Source organism: Mustela nivalis, assembly GCF_964662115.1.
Source record: "Mustela nivalis genome assembly, chromosome: 3".
NCBI lineage: Eukaryota > Metazoa > Chordata > Mammalia > Carnivora > Mustelidae > Mustela > Mustela nivalis.
Genome location: NC_139022.1, coordinates 8,844,989 through 8,859,068, shown reverse-complemented (window position 1 = coordinate 8,859,068; position 14,080 = coordinate 8,844,989). Strand labels below are relative to the sequence as shown.

Here is a 14,080-nt window from a genome sequence, read left to right as displayed (position 1 = left end):
ATTTTGCGAAGGTAGAGACACCACCTCTTCCCTGAGCTTCTCTAGGGCATGGGGCATGGAGGGCAGGAAAGGGCAGCCACCCCAGAGCCACAGAAGGTGGGGTGGGAGCGATGGGGGCAGGCGCACAGGCACTGAACAAGGACAAGGAGGGAGAAAAGCTGAGGCTGGAAGCTCGGGGTGGGGCAAGGGGTTCTGAACTGAGCTGCTCCCTAAAATCACCTGCAGAGCATCCAAAGCCACGGGAGACTGGCCCCCAGCAGCGACTCCAGCTCACAGGTCCAGGTGAGGGTCACAAATTCCCCGGTGATTCTGTTGGGCAGAAAGATTGAGAACAACCACGGGAAGGCTGCTTGGTTAGAAACGAAAGGAGGGAGACCTGATCCACACAAGGCAAGCCCTGGGGGGCCAGTCTGGGGTAAGAATCAGGACCTGGGGTTGCAAACTCCCTCACTTCTTCATAGACCAACATCCTTCCTCAGATGGCTCAACTCCAGACGGGGTAGCCGTCCGTTACAGCGGGAGGCTCTGGGGAGCTGCCCCTCACTGACCACCAGCCACAGAAGGACACAGATGCAAGTGAGCATCCAAACCTTCTGGGATTGCATCAGCTTCGAATCTCAGAGATACGGCTGCCCGTGGGGAGACAAAGCAGGGCTCACACTGCCCCACAACCCAGGAACATGCCATGGATCTGGTCTCTCAAATGACTGCCCTAAAAGTCATTTCCAGTCCAATCTCAATCAGTTCCACTGACCAGGGAGCAGCCGGTCAGCCATCTGATACAAAGTGACTGGCTCCCCGTCCTGGTACGCTTAGAGCCGTCAGAGAAACAAGCAAGGTCTGTCAGTAATGACATCCTTATAATATATTTTTAGGGGAAAGAAGGTAGAGCTTCATGATACTAATTTCTATTTCTGCAAAAACAGAATCCCATAAAAGTCACAAAGATCAGAAGACTCTTAATAAAATGGCATAACATTTGAATAACTTGGATTAGACACACACACAAAAAATAGCATTTCAATATTATTTAAAATAGATAGCCACCTGCTTAAATTATATTTTAAAATGCAATCAATTGTGAGGAAAATATTGGGGAAAAAAAGTCCTACCAGTATACACACCTGGTAGTCATAAAAGACATTAAAACAATTGAAGCAAAATATATGAATCACCATTTGTCATTACAAGAATTCAACTGTCAGGGGCGCCTGGGTGGCTCAGTGGGTTAAAGCCTCTGCCTTTAGCTCAGGTCATGATCCCAGGGTCCTGGGATCGAGCCCCACATCGGGCTCTCTGCCTTGCAGGGAGCCTGCTTCCTCCTCTCTCTCTCTCTCTGCCTGCCTCCCTGCGTACTTGTGATCTCTGTCTGTCAAATAAATAAATAAAATCTTTTTAAAAAAATGAATTCAACTGTCAGTCTCAGACGCTACTGTTGAAGCTATCTAAACAATTCTTCATATATATATTCAAGATTTACTTATTTATTTACAGAGGGAGAGAGAGACAGAGAAGAGTGTTGGAGGGAGAGGCAGAGAAAGCTGATGCCTGCTCAGTGCAGAGCCAGACACGGGGCTCGATCTCATGACCCCAAGATCACAACCTGAGCTGAAACCAAGAGTCAGACGCTTCACCTGCTGCGCCATCCCAAAGGCCCTAATATGTATTTTCTAAACCTACATATTTTAGGTGGGAACTTTTCACCCCTTTCAAAAAAGCAAAATTAGAGGCAAACCCTCATTACGGAAACAGAGTCTGCGCGCTTCGCACTTTTTCCACACGCATGTGGGTTTGCAAAGAGGGAGAGACTGTGCAGGTGGGTTCTTGTGAGCAAAGATGCGTTCCTCCACAAACGTGCACCCAGCTGGGAAGAAGGAACAGCAGTGGGGAAACGGGTGAAGAATCAGCACTTTGCCTAACTTTTCCTGAGGTGCCACATGTTCCACTGGGGACACCTGTGACACCGGACGTCATAAGCTTCTGACATCTCTAATGGCACTGAGCTAGGTTACTGGATTCAGCAGACTCCCCAGCATCAAGCGGAACGTTCACGCTCTTGTCACAAAACAGGGCGTGCACCTGACTGCAGGCATCAGGACGACTGTAAGGCTCAACAAGCTTGTAACCCTGCTCTCGGCAGTCTCTATGACACTGAACTTCTTTACAGTTGGATTAATTGTATTCAAAAAGAAAATGGCACACATGGCTCTCATGGACACTATTAAAACAAGGGGAAGCCCACGACCTCAGGAAGACACGGTCCCCAAGGTCAAGGGCACCGGAAGCCTTTCCAGGAAGGCACCAGAAGCCACTCTGTGCGTTCACAGGCAGAATTAGCGCCACATGCTACTTTCTTTTTCCATAATAATCTATTCTTTTCAGTCTGGTCGCAGAAACTCACATTCTACGAGGTTATATTAGAGAAGAAGCAGTGTTGGTTAAGGATTTTTACGAAAACAGATAACATCCAAATGCCCTAACAAAGGCAAATGTAGTCCATCCACCTCAAGTACTCTGACAAGCATCGACCCTGGCTTATTTACATCCACACACGGTATCATGGACCCAATCAGTCTGAGGCACCTGATTCAAACTTTGTTATTTTTGGCCACAAGAAGCACGTCTCAAGTACCGGTTTCCTGCCACGTATCCCCCCGCAGGCGGCTCTCATCTGAAGGCAGAGGGAGCCCAGGACCCCTGCACGCCATGGAAATGCTGCCCCTCCCCCCCGTGACTGGACACAGAGCGCCCACCTCACCCACCAAGTCCACTCCCACGTATGGAACTGGCAGAACCGAACACATGTACGCACAAACACACATCCACAGTGTCCACAGCCACGCCACTCAGAACACCCGAGTGTCCATCGGGTGACAAAGGGATGCATCACATGATGGAATCGTCCAGTCACAGAAGAAAGGAAGTTCCCACAGACGCCGTGAAGGCGGCTTGCAGACACCACTGGCGAGAGCAGGCGGTTGCCAAGGCCTCCAAATCTCCAGGACCAGCAAATGCATGGAACAGAGACTTGTGGCTGCCAGAGGGATGGGGGCAGGTGCCAGGACTCATCGGCCGGGTGTGGTGCTCCCCTCAGCGTGGTGATCACGCCCTAGTGCAGCCCAGTCAGTATGACGGCCACCACCAAATCGTACCCACATGGACTCGCGTGGTACATGGGTCACCCCTCAGCAACAGTGTTAGTTTTTCTGAGTAAGATGGCAGGTCTGATCCCAGCTCAGATCCATGAATTAATAAGAGCCACCACTGAGATAACCCTCAGAATCCTGAGAGCAAGGGGACCAGAACCATCTGCTAAGTCTTCTGAGCAACAACAATCCGGGGGCCGTGCAGCCACGTGCTGTCCCGACTGGGCAGGAAGAGGCAGCCGTGGAGGATGCAGCTATGAGCATGCATTTCCCAGGCATCCAGGCACATATGAAGCGTGGGTGAGGGGGTGGCCTGTGGCACCACTACAAGCCACACACCACAAATTGGGGTGTGTCCCACAAGTGTGCCAGTGCCCCACGTGTGAACACAAGGACAGAATGTGGCCAGGCATGCCACAGCCAGGAGAGGCACAGAGCCACACCATTTCTCTGTAGGTGACAACCTTCCATAGAAATTAGCTCATCAGAACTCACATAGATCTGCAGACAACGAACAAACTCAGAATTAATCAGCGCCTTCTATAAGGGCTCAAAGCTTAGATCAGTAATGGGTACAGACTTGAACTTTGAAGGAAAAAAAAATCCTATGCTGCATAAAGGATTTCAAAGTACAGGAAAGAGGGAATCACTCTCAGACATTCAACAGAAAAATCAAAAACCTGACAACCGCAGACAACAGAAATAAATGAAGGAAGAATCTCAATTCTGAGTAAAAACAGACTGTCTTCAGCCCTCCAATAATCGAATTCAGGAGTAAAAGAATAACACACCAGCTACACAGACAGAGTTACTTGTCAGCACGTGATAGATCACCCAAATAAACCAGGACAGAAAATCTTAGGATCTTGTTGACAAATCTCAGAAAATTATTACAAAACACCAACTATTGTCACTACTGTCTGACATTGTTCTGAAAATCTCAGCTATGTTAATAAGGCGGGGAATCAAAATATGGTGTTTAATGCCTAGAAAAGAAGAGGAAAAATTATCATTACCGGCAGACAATGCAACTTCTCATCTTGGAAAGAACAGATTTCCCAGACAGGAGGGAAGAGCTTGTTTCAGTTTTGAAAGCTCTTCACAGGAGTTCTGCTGACAATAGAATAATGACAGAAATAAACTGAAGACACACGAAAATATACAAAAATACTGAAAAGGAAAGACAGTGTTACACAGACTAGAGAAATATGAGTTCCCTGAAGGACGTCAAACCCATTTAAACCCATTCATGAAAGAAAAAAAAGTGTTCCAGCAACAACTATAAGTAAAACATTATAACAAAACACTGACAAGAGGAGACGATAGATCACAGGGTGCCTGGGAGGCTCCATGGGTTGAGCGTCTGACTCTTGATTTCTGCTCTTGATTCCTGATCTCAGGGCTGCGAGCTTGAGCCCTGCCTCCAGCTCTGGGAGGAGTCAGCTTGGGAGTCCCTCTCCCTGCTCCTCCCCCACTCACTCTCCTTCTATAAACTTCAAGATAAATAAAGAAACACAACATCAAGAGGATTCAACAGTCAAGACCACACACATTTCCAACAAATATTCAAATTTAAAGCCAATAACCAAATAATGTAGATAAACATAATTAAAACTGTGGTTGGAGATGTGGGTACAATCCTTTGAGTCCATCAGCTGTTAGAATAAGAGGAAAAAAATCAAAGTTTGAGAAGATTCGAAACACGATTATGAATCCTGAAAGAATCGGTTGAGAATTTTTGAAACACTCACTTTAGGAGTGTCTGCTGGCTCAGCTGGTGGAGCGTGGGACTCGTGGGGTAAGGGTCCTGAGCTCAAGGCTGAGAGGGCACAGCAGTTCCTTTCAGAACAAAAACAAAACTCGTTTCAGAGCCCCCAGGGAACATCACCCCAAATCAAGCACAAAGAATTTCTGTTGGTCAGAATGGAGTCTTTGATCGTGCCCAGAGGGAACCCCAGATCACGCTCAGAAATCCCACAGAATGTGACACCAGCTTACAGAGAAAAGACAGGAGGAATGAACTGAATGAAAATAATATTACTTCAAAACTCTCCCAGAGTTCCTTAGCATTCCCAACAGTTTGGTAAAAACAACAAAACCCACAGTTTAGGCGAGGATATGAGGACACCGGAGCCCTTTGGTACCTGCAGGGTGTTCAGACCCAAGTGGCACCCCACATGCGCTCCTGGGTCTCTCACTGACAGGTGCACCAGTGCGTCCTAACCCAGCCAGCCCAGTCTGGGGCACAAGACCAGAGAAGCCTGTTGCCGGTCCACAGAGAATGTCTATACCAGCCAGAAGCCCAAAGAAACATTTCTGGAATGGCCACCTGAGAACACCTGAAAATCCAGACCTCCGTGACAACGGAAGGATATTGGCAAAAGTCTTTAAGTTGAACCATTCACAATGTACAAAATTAACCAAAGGTCAAGGAGGAAAAAATGTCAAGGGCAGAGGGAAAGTCAAAGGAAGGAGTAGGTCAAGGGCAGAAGAAGGTCACAGGCAGAAGGGGGTCAAGGATGAAAGAAGCTGAAGGAAGGAGGAGGAGGAGGTGGTCACAGCTGCACTGGCCTAGGGAGGGAGGAAGGGGAAACACCAGAGCAGGCAGAGAAGCAGGATGTCCCGATGGGCTGGGGGTGGGAGGAGCGTCAGGCACAGGCTCCAGCAGGGGAAGGGAGAGGTGGGTGCAGCAGGGCCCTCCAGAGCAGCATGCCCAGGAGGCCTGAGGGGCTGACACAGGGCCTCTTCTCCCAAAACAGTCTCCCTCCCTCATTTGCCTGTGTCTTTGGAGATTGGCAAAGGCCACTCTGCAATTTCCTAAACCTACTTGCAGTCCTTGCACTGTGACCTCTACCAAGTTCTCACAGATGCCCCGGAGCACCTGAAATCCACAGGGAGGAGGACGAACTTCCTGTCCTACTTTCTATTCAATGCTCGTTCTTAGTGCCTGGACAGGAACTCTGCTGGAGAGTCGGATTAATAATCCTGAAATCCCATAAAACAAGGCTAGAGCGGTTTTCAATTAAAAGCCGTGTGTCTGCATCTGGCACTGAATGGTGGAAAGAACTTCCAGAAATTAACTGTCCAGTAATGACTGATAGCTGTTTGAGTTTCCAGACGCTGATTAACAAGTCATATTAAAATTATTTATTGCTCTTGGACTGGTTTTAAAAGATATATTTTAAACTCTACAAATCTGCAGCAAAGCAAAATAAAATAACAAATCTACTGTGGTGCTCACACGGACGTCGGAACTTCTGTGTCTGAGACCCGGCTGAGCAAACCCATGATCCTGTGGGACCCAAAATGCCAAATCTCCAAGTGCAGTCCATCCCGGGGCCTCCGGAACGAATGCACACAAGTGGATGACGCTGTCTGTGGCACCAGGCGCTGACCCTTCCTAGGAGCTCCAGGGGAGCAGGCAGGTGCACGGGGTTCCCAAGGCACCCGCCCAGCCCGGCCCTGCCTGCTCTTAGTGCTGTCCCACACTGCAGCCCGCCCTGCTGTCTGCTCTCAGTCACCGGGTGCTCCACATCCCCAGGTTCCCTGGTTCCTCCAAGTTGAACTTCATTCCCGCCCAGACGCTCTCCAGTTACCAGCACCCTGCAAAGCCCCGAAGGGGAAAATCCGGGTCAGTCCCTGTGATTTCCTCCTGACTCTGCGAGACTCTTGTCCACGATCAGACAGAAACACAGTCTGGTAACTGTTTTATGAGTGAGTGTTTTATAGTTTGATTTTTTTTACACTAATTTCTTAGCCTATTTGGAATCCATGGAGCAGATCTTATTTTTTTTTTCAAAATAACTACAATTATATCAGTGCCATCCACTTCCTGCTGCCATGATTTATTTAACAAACTCCCCAGGCTGTTCACTCCCGACGGACCACGCACACCAATCTGTGCGACCTGCCTCACGCCCATGCCACACGCCCTTCCCACTATAACAGCATGCAACAATTCTGCTCTCATTCGCTAGGACAGGTCAGCGTCTTTTTTTTTTTTTTCCCAAAAACGGCCCATCTGTTCATTCTTCCCTGTTCATTGTTGCAGATAAAACTCAGAATTAATGTCTTCTGTTTAAAAATATCCTTGGTATTTTGATTGGTGTTACAGTTAGACTGCCAATTCATTTACGGAGAAAATACAACCTCCTGTATCACATGATGGTATAACCTTAGTCAAGTCATGTATTTAAATTTTAATATTTAAATTTTTCAGATGGAATGACCCAATTAATTTTATGACTGGTCTGACCAATAACAGAATGATCTGAACAACAACACAAAAATTTAAACCCTTAAGTTTTCTTCATGTTGGTCCTCACTTTACTTGGGATTTTCCAAACAGGTATTTTCTTCTACTTTACTTTCTAAACCAGGGATCAGCAGACTGGCCCTCACCCTAAACCTGGCCTGGCCCCAGGTGTGCCCCAGTCTTCCCTTCCCGACCTGGGCAGATGGGGTCAACGAGACAGAGCCCACACAGGCAGGCCCCACCCCACCTTTAAGTGGGTGCTGTGGGTGTGGAACTGCTTTTCCCTCATCACCAGTCACTCCCGAGTCTCTTTCCTCATTCGTACCAGCCTAGACTTCCGAGTGCATTTTCTCCCACGTGGCCATGGGACAAGAGGTCACCAAGCTGCATCTGCAGACTCATCTGGGCCACACACCTGAGCCACCCTGTAGCCACACCTAAGCCACAGCTGGGCTGCACCTGCGTCGCACCTGACCCACACCCGAGCCACACCTGAGCCATCCCCCCAGCAGCACATGGATGTGAGCAATGAACAATTCTCCTTGGAAACAGCTAAGGTCTGAATCCAATCATCCTGGCAACACACTCTACTCACACTGACTGCAGACCCATGCTGCGGCCGTCCTCACAGGTGGGATGGTCACTGGGGTCAAGACAGGGCAACCTGTCCTTGCAGACTGACCCTCTGCTCCAAGGGGGCCAGCAGTGCAGAGAACTGGGATGACCCTGTGCAACAACTTTCAGATTTGTGCTGCCGTGATCCACTACCTGTCCTATGCACACAGCCATCTTCCTACTTTAACGCAACACTGCACTTAACAGAGTTTAAAGCCTTGTCTCTGGCCTCCAAAACAAAGTGTAACCACCATCTATTCACAAATTCTGACTACAGAGAATTGCTTTAAAAACAGGTTACCTGGGGCGCCTGGGTGGCTCAGTGGGTTAAGCTTTTGCCTTTGGCTCGGGTCATGATCTCAGGGTCCTGGGATTGAGTTCCACATTGGGTTCTCTGCTCGGTGGGGAGCCAGCTTCCCCCCCCCCTGCCTGCCTCTCTGCCTACTCATGATCTCTGTCAAATAAATAAATAAAATCTTAAAAAAAAAACACACAGGTTTCCCATCACCCAGACTCAAATACGGAGTTGACACAATTCCACCCAATTTTATGGTCACTGCGTAAAGGGAGAGAAACACCATAGGAGCTACTTCCATCTGCTCCTGCCCAGAGAAGATGCTGCCACATGAGCAAAGTGACCAGCTGGGCCAGGCTCTGAGGACGTGACTGCCTCCCGTCCAGCTCAGTTCTCAGCTGAAGGAGTCCAGGGCCCAAGAGTAAACAAAAACCACTTGTTACTCAAAGACCAAGTCAACAAGGATTCATTTCAGCGCATCACCAGGGCATACAGAATCCTGTCTTCAGCCCCCTAGTCGGAGCTCACAAGCTTGAACTTGCGGAGGACTCGTCTGTGACCCCCACACACTCCTGGGCCATTGGAAGCATCCTGGATCCAGGATCATTTCCCTGGGCTCCTCCTCCTTGTTCTAGTGCCTCTTCTCTTCCTGAAGTAAGTCTTCCCTCATCCGATCCCCTAGCCCATCCCGAGCCCTTGTTCCTCACAGCCCCAGATGCCTGTCTGCCCCGGGAAGGATGGTGTCCTCACTGCTAACCCCAGGGACTCGGGCAGCTGGGGATGTCCTCCTGGGGTGGAAATGTTCAGGGTCGGAGGCAGAGGCCACTTCTCTTTCTTGAATGGTGGTGTGGAGAAACCCTATGCAGTCTGCACACATCAGGAATGTCGTGTATCACACGCACACATCACGTCTCTCCAAACATGCCTGAGCACGTCCCATGGGCCACGTGGGCACACATGGCTGAGAACTGCCTGCCATCCGAGGGTCTCTGCAGCCATTCCCTCAGGGCCTGGAGCCAGCAGGCACATGCCCTTCTGCTTTTCAGCTGATTGGCAGCATCGTGCGAGCCCCGTCCTTAAGAACAAGCCACCAGGATTAGAGCAGAGAATCATGTGGGTGAGGCCCATTGTCCCTGATGGGGGCGAGGTGACAGGTGCATCTCCCTGAGGCACTGGGCACCAGAGCTGCTGCTGGAAAAACACTGTCGAGCAACTACCTACTCACTTTGACACAACAGCATCTTACGGACGTTCCCCACTGCACTGGCTGGTTGTGCAGCACTCAGTCTGCTCCCGTGAAAACCCGGAACTGAAAGAGAAAACCCAGTGTGTGTTCCTAAAGCAAAGGTATAACATTTCCTGAATTAAAGTCAGTATAATTCCCAACCGGAAGAACCAACATTGTGAAAAACAGCAGGTTCTACCTAAGAGCCTTTTCTCTATTTAGGAGCAAGCACTTGGCAGAGAATTTCTATAAGCCTTCTTAATGGCTCTGGGTAAATTTACATGAAATCACGCAGCTAATCTTCAAGCCTAATTTCAGGAGAACTCTCATGGCACTGAACTTGAGAACTGCAGGTCACTCTCCCCTCAAGCCTCCGAGAATGTCTCTAATACTACAGTACGCCTGTCGTGGTGCCAACCGGTACTTCAATTCCATGATTTTATGTTATAAATAAACAGAACTCAGTCCCCCAGTTGTTGATACTGAATGTAATTCTCAGTCTTGGGAGTTTTCCTTCCTGTAACATCATGTTTCTTACTACAGAACTCGTTCTTGACAAAAAACACAGATGTTAATCAGATATAAGATAGGAAATGAACACAGTTTTTATTTTTTGAATAAATGGTAATTTAAATACTAAGAAAAATATAGAATCCACACCATAAACTTTCCAGAATCCACTGAAAAGTGGATTCCATTCCAGAATCATAGGGAATCATTCCCAAACTCCCTACACTAAAATCATCTTTATATAAGTGCAGGAGAAGGGCATGTGGGCAACCCCAAACTCCCTGTGCCCTAGAAATTGTCCCAGTCATTCCCAGCCCCCCCAAAATTTGATCTGTGTGAGAAAAATAAAACTCTCATGCAGACACTACCCAGTGAACAAATCCTGTGTCAGAATGCAAAGGAATTTATTAATTTTGCATGACTGTGTCAGGAAATCATCACAATTTTCAGTTACAAAAATGTTCTTTATTTTATTATAATTTAGTATTAAAACCAATGATTTAGTAGCATTTGGGAGTGAAGCCTTTGGACTTTCTTTTTTTAAAGTTTTTATCTATTTATATGACAGAGAGAGAGCACAAGTAAGCAGAGCAGCAGGCAGAGGGAGAGAGAGGAGGATCCTGATGTGGGGCTCGTCCCAGGACCCTGGAATCGTGACCCGAGCCAAAGGCTTAACTAACTGAGCCACCCAGACACCCCTGGACGTTTTTAAGTGGAGACAAATACCTACCTCATGCGAATCAGAGTTCTAATGGAAAGTTCTGGAATATCTTACTGTGCTTGAATATTCTTGATGGTTATAATGTTACCATAATAAATTAAAAAGTTATTCAATCAATCGTCTGGAGGTAATGCTGTGATAACATTAATTTCATAGCTGCACACTGAGCATAATCTGAAATGTCTACCTCAATTTGGTGGCACACGGCAGAGTTTTCTCATAGGAGCAAACACAGTTGAAAGGCAAAATGACAGCCTTATCGGGGACATCGTTTTAGAGACACCCTTGGAGGCAGATTGACTCCACCGTCTGTGCAGCTCTGGCTCCCACACACCGACGTCACAGAGTAGATCACAGAGTGGAGCTCTCTGCTGTCTCAGAGAACAAGACTGAGGTGGTGTCAGCTCATGAAGCTATACATAACAACGTTTACAGTTGAACCCACATCAGCCCAGCACGTAATTAATGGAGCGTGTCCCAGCGATGCTACCATAACAGAAAAATACTCGGCACAACTGAGTTAGACAGTTAATTTCAGGCTCTCGTGGAGAGACTACAGCTTTTTATTTTAAATTGCTAGACATCTTTCAGAAAACCTTGGCGACTACAGGAAAGCAGGTAAAACTGCCTATGGCCTGTGTCTGAGGTTATGACCAGGGCACAGATGACACCATATATCTGTGTTTGCATGGAATTGTGAAAACACATTTTTAACCAGAAGCCAGGCCCTAAGTCCTCTCCTGAGAAGCAATTTATCAGTGACCTCATGAGACACACAAGAACACATGGGAACACCCTCCAAACACATGCATGAGAACCCCCTCCGCTGCAGGCTCCCAACGTGTCAGCCATGTGCAGAGAGTCCTACCCCAGGGACAGAAGTGCCCATCGCCCAGTCAGTCATGCACTTACTATGCGGCTGGTAAGACCTCCTCCAAGATGTTCCCAGTGCAGAAAACAACACGTGCAACAGATACAACTGCCACAGCTTGTATTTGCTAAAGTCTATGGAGCACAGAGTATCCATGAGCAGGGGACCAGCTGAATGAGGCTGGCAGGACACCTCCGCTGCGGCCCTGGAGCAGAGAGGGCGGCCCCCCACCCCCCATCCCCGCCTACAGCAACGTAGTAGCCAACATAGGAACCCAGGGGCAGGACCAGTTCACAGCTCCCTGGTCTTGCTACAAAAGGAGAGGAGAGGATCAGGGGAGAAACACAGAAGAGGAGGAAGAAAATATACATTCACTCCCCCCCCCAAAATAAAAATTTAGATATAAACGAGCAAAAGCTGCAGTGATTGCATACAGAGCCAGGAGCCAGTAGCTGGGGGTCGTGAGGTCTCCCTGGTGCTCCTTTACTCTGCACTGAGCTGTGCACGAGGTAGGCTTTCATTTTCAAAAATTAAATGAAGTCAAAAGAAAAATACTAAAACCCAAATATTAGAAACTAATTTAAATATTGAAGCTGATTGTTAAATGGATACTATGACCACAAACAGAACAGCTTCACAAAACTGAGCCCATCACACTGGTCTGTCTGTTCATAACTGATGATGTTCTGAAGTTCGACAGTGAGAAATCCGCAAAACCCCGCTTCATCGTTCCCCACGAGATTATGGCGTCCTCATCCGGAGAGCATTTGTGTACACACGGGACAAGTGAACGCGCCAGCATGATAAGATTACTAGAACTCACAATTCTCACTGGGACAGAAAAGAAAAAGCAAATCCAGGCAAAAGTCCTGTAGGGTGACATGTGAAAGTCTTGACAGTATAAAAGTACATTGTCTTGCTTTGTCCATTGTCTCGGAAGCTTTGTTTCTACATATTCAATTAAGCCCAGTAAAAAAAGCAAATGCAACTTCCTGGGAGATTTGGGGGTCCATTTCTGGGTCCATCAAAGAACTGACAAGGGTCAACCTGAGATCTGGCAGTGTCAGAACAGGACGACCCAGAGATGGGGCACGTGCTGAGACCAGGAGGCGGCCTGCAGAGCTGTGGGAGCCTCCCCACCCACGGCCGGGCCCGGTAACAGGCCGGAACACACTAGATAAACGCGCAGCCCAGCGTGTGGACCGCGGCTCAGAGACTTAAGGAGAAAGAGGAGCCGAGAAGCAGAAAATCCTGTCCCGACGGCTGCCACCGAAGCCCAGGGCTCCGGGCAAGCAAGAAGCGCTGACCTTGTCCTTCCAAGAGGAACTCGAGCATGTCTCTCATGGAGGGGGGGTGGGGGGGCTGTTGGTCCATGGAAGAGGAAGTCACTTTGCCAGACCTGAGGGCGTACAGGACTCAGGAGGACCCCAGTCAATGCGAATGCCGTCAGACAAAACAGTGTTGGTAAACAGTGAACGACAGAGAGGGAGAGGTCCAGGAGTCCCTCCCTTAACCAACTGAGAAACTCAGATCGTGATGACAGACAGCCCGATGGGAGGACAGGCTGTGGGTTTGGGGCTGAAACTCATGATGTACGCAGCACACGCACAACGTACATGAAAAAAACATATAAGAACATCAGTTATGGAAACTGGGTAATGGGTATATGGGCATTTACTGGGATCGTTCTTCAACTTTTCTATGTTTTAGAAAATAATCATTAATATAAATTTGGAGAAAGATCACAGTCTTCGGTACACAGATGCAGCATGCTCAGACCCCATATGGACAGAGAGGCTGAGGCGTGACTCTGTGAACTGCACCCTTCCCGTACATGTGAGTCACTCCTGGAGCAGGGGGCCTCTGGTGACACGAGTCCCCAGCCCAGCAGCCATCTGCTGGAGCGGGTCTCCTCTGTGTCACCAACTGGTGACCAAGCGTCAGGCTTGGAGAAAAGGCACAGACATAGGAGCGGGGGAGAACCAGCCTCAAACCCCAGACTGGGGGGTTGCTGGCCATGCTTTTGAGATTGGCCCCGCCACTTGCCATCCTGGCCCAAGTGAGACACCTGGGGGTCACTCTGTAGCCCCTTGCCCCATGTCCCTGCATCATTAGCCAGGCCCTGGTGCTTCTCCATCGTTCCACTTTCTGAATCTCACAGCCACCTTCCTAACTCAAAGCATCGCCTCTCACCTAAATTGTTCCGATGAACACATCACCCACCTCACAGCTTCCAGGACTGGAGTATCTGCAACACTGTCTGTATCACAACCAAACCTATAGGTATTTGAAAAATGCACTCAAACACACTGAAACAGCCAATAATCCCACTTTCCATATGACATTCTCTGTTGCACTGAGCAGAGTCTGAATTTCTTGGCAGATCCTATGAAGCCTCATCTCTGGCCCCTAATTACCAATGACCTCACTTGCTCCTTCCTC

The 14,080-nt window shown here is 48.4% G+C and overlaps 1 protein-coding gene across 1 annotated transcript in view; it reads right to left on the bottom strand.

Annotated features, from left to right (window-relative positions):
• LOC309861890 (gamma-2-syntrophin-like) overlaps nt 1-13,775 on the bottom strand; it is a gene marked incomplete at its 5' end in the record, with an annotated part of 131,702 nt that extends 117,927 nt beyond the window's left edge. Inside the window, 2 exon segments of the mRNA XM_082725200.1 lie at nt 11,887-11,948; nt 13,685-13,775. Coding sequence (XP_082581326.1) covers nt 11,887-11,948; nt 13,685-13,775 — 153 coding nt within the window.
• Between the last annotated feature and the right edge of the window lie 305 nt (nt 13,776-14,080).